The sequence below is a fragment of the Galeopterus variegatus genome, unplaced genomic scaffold (assembly GCF_000696425.1).
Source record: "Galeopterus variegatus unplaced genomic scaffold, G_variegatus-3.0.2 Scaffold34072, whole genome shotgun sequence".
Taxonomy (NCBI): Eukaryota; Metazoa; Chordata; class Mammalia; order Dermoptera; family Cynocephalidae; genus Galeopterus; species Galeopterus variegatus.
In genome coordinates this window covers 1-1,171 of record NW_007760183.1, presented here as the reverse complement: position 1 = coordinate 1,171, position 1,171 = coordinate 1, and the positions used below count along the sequence as shown (strand labels likewise).

Here is a 1,171-nt window from a genome sequence, read left to right as displayed (position 1 = left end):
TTTTTTTTTTTTTTCCTTAAAAACTGATAGGACAGACAAAGTTGTGATTAGAGTTTAAATTTTGTCTGTGCCACTTAGAACTTTATGGCACTGAAAATGTTGCTTTACCTCTCTGGCCCTCAGTTCTTAGAGTTATGGATTCTGTGATCCTTTTAGCTGTTTTTATAGCATTTCTTTGTTTCTTTTTGTTATACCTGTTGAGGATTTTGTTTCATTTCTTTTTGTTGTTTAGGGGAAAGGTGTATATAACTTATTTTGGAAGATATTATGCTTGTCTAAATTAATTTAACATCTTATATGTTCCCGTGATGTTTTAGTAGAACATGTAGCATGTATACTTTGCCTTCTTAACAATGTTAAAATGCTAAAACCTTCTTTTACAGAGAAGCATATGCAATTGGGAAGAAAGAAAAACCTCCCTTCTTACCAGAGGAACCATCTTCTTCCTCAGAAGAAGATGATCCTATCCCAGATGAATTGTTATGTCTCATCTGCAAAGATATTATGACTGATGCCGTTGTCATTCCCTGCTGTGGAAATAGTTATTGTGATGAATGTAAGAAATGCTGAACATTGGAAGATGTGTATTTTAGAATATTTATATTTACTTGGAAAGGCTATTACCAACATTGTGTGTTTTAATAATAAAATATGAAGTGTTGATAGTGTTGATCAATGAGCATTCAGTAATGAGAAGTCTGTTTTTGTTGCTACAACTTTTTTAATCTGTAGCCTCTTTGTCCTTTTAAGTGTTAGAATTGACCACTTCCTTTACCTTCATAAGGATTACTATACTGAGATTTTTTAAAACACTGGATTTTTATTTCCTGTATATTTTAAATGGTTTACAGAATTTTTAAAACCCATTGGGCCTTAGATAATTCTGGAATTTTAATTTTTTTTTTTAGTGGCTGGCTGGTATAGGGATCTGAACCCTTGACCTTGGTATTAACACTGCACTGTAACCAACTGCACTAACTGGCCAGCTCTGGAAATATTTTTGTGATAACTAAATCCCTTTCTTGGATTGTGAATAATAGCTTACTCTAAAATTCCTAAGTTTAAATAAGACCTGCTTCCTGTAAACATATTACCCAACATTTGCCATGTGGTCATGATTTTTTTTTTAAATCACTTTTATTAGCACTTAGCTTTTCCCTGCCACTTATCC

The 1,171-nt window shown here is 32.5% G+C and overlaps 1 protein-coding gene across 1 annotated transcript in view; it reads left to right on the top strand.

Annotated features, from left to right (window-relative positions):
* LOC103584005 (E3 ubiquitin-protein ligase RBBP6-like) overlaps positions 1-661 on the top strand; it is a gene marked incomplete at its 5' end in the record, with an annotated part of 5,915 nt that extends 5,254 nt beyond the window's left edge. The window contains one exon of the mRNA XM_008565157.1: positions 384-661. Coding sequence (XP_008563379.1) covers positions 384-570 — 187 coding nt within the window. The remainder of the gene's footprint in view (positions 1-383) is intronic.
* Between the last annotated feature and the right edge of the window lie 510 nt (positions 662-1,171).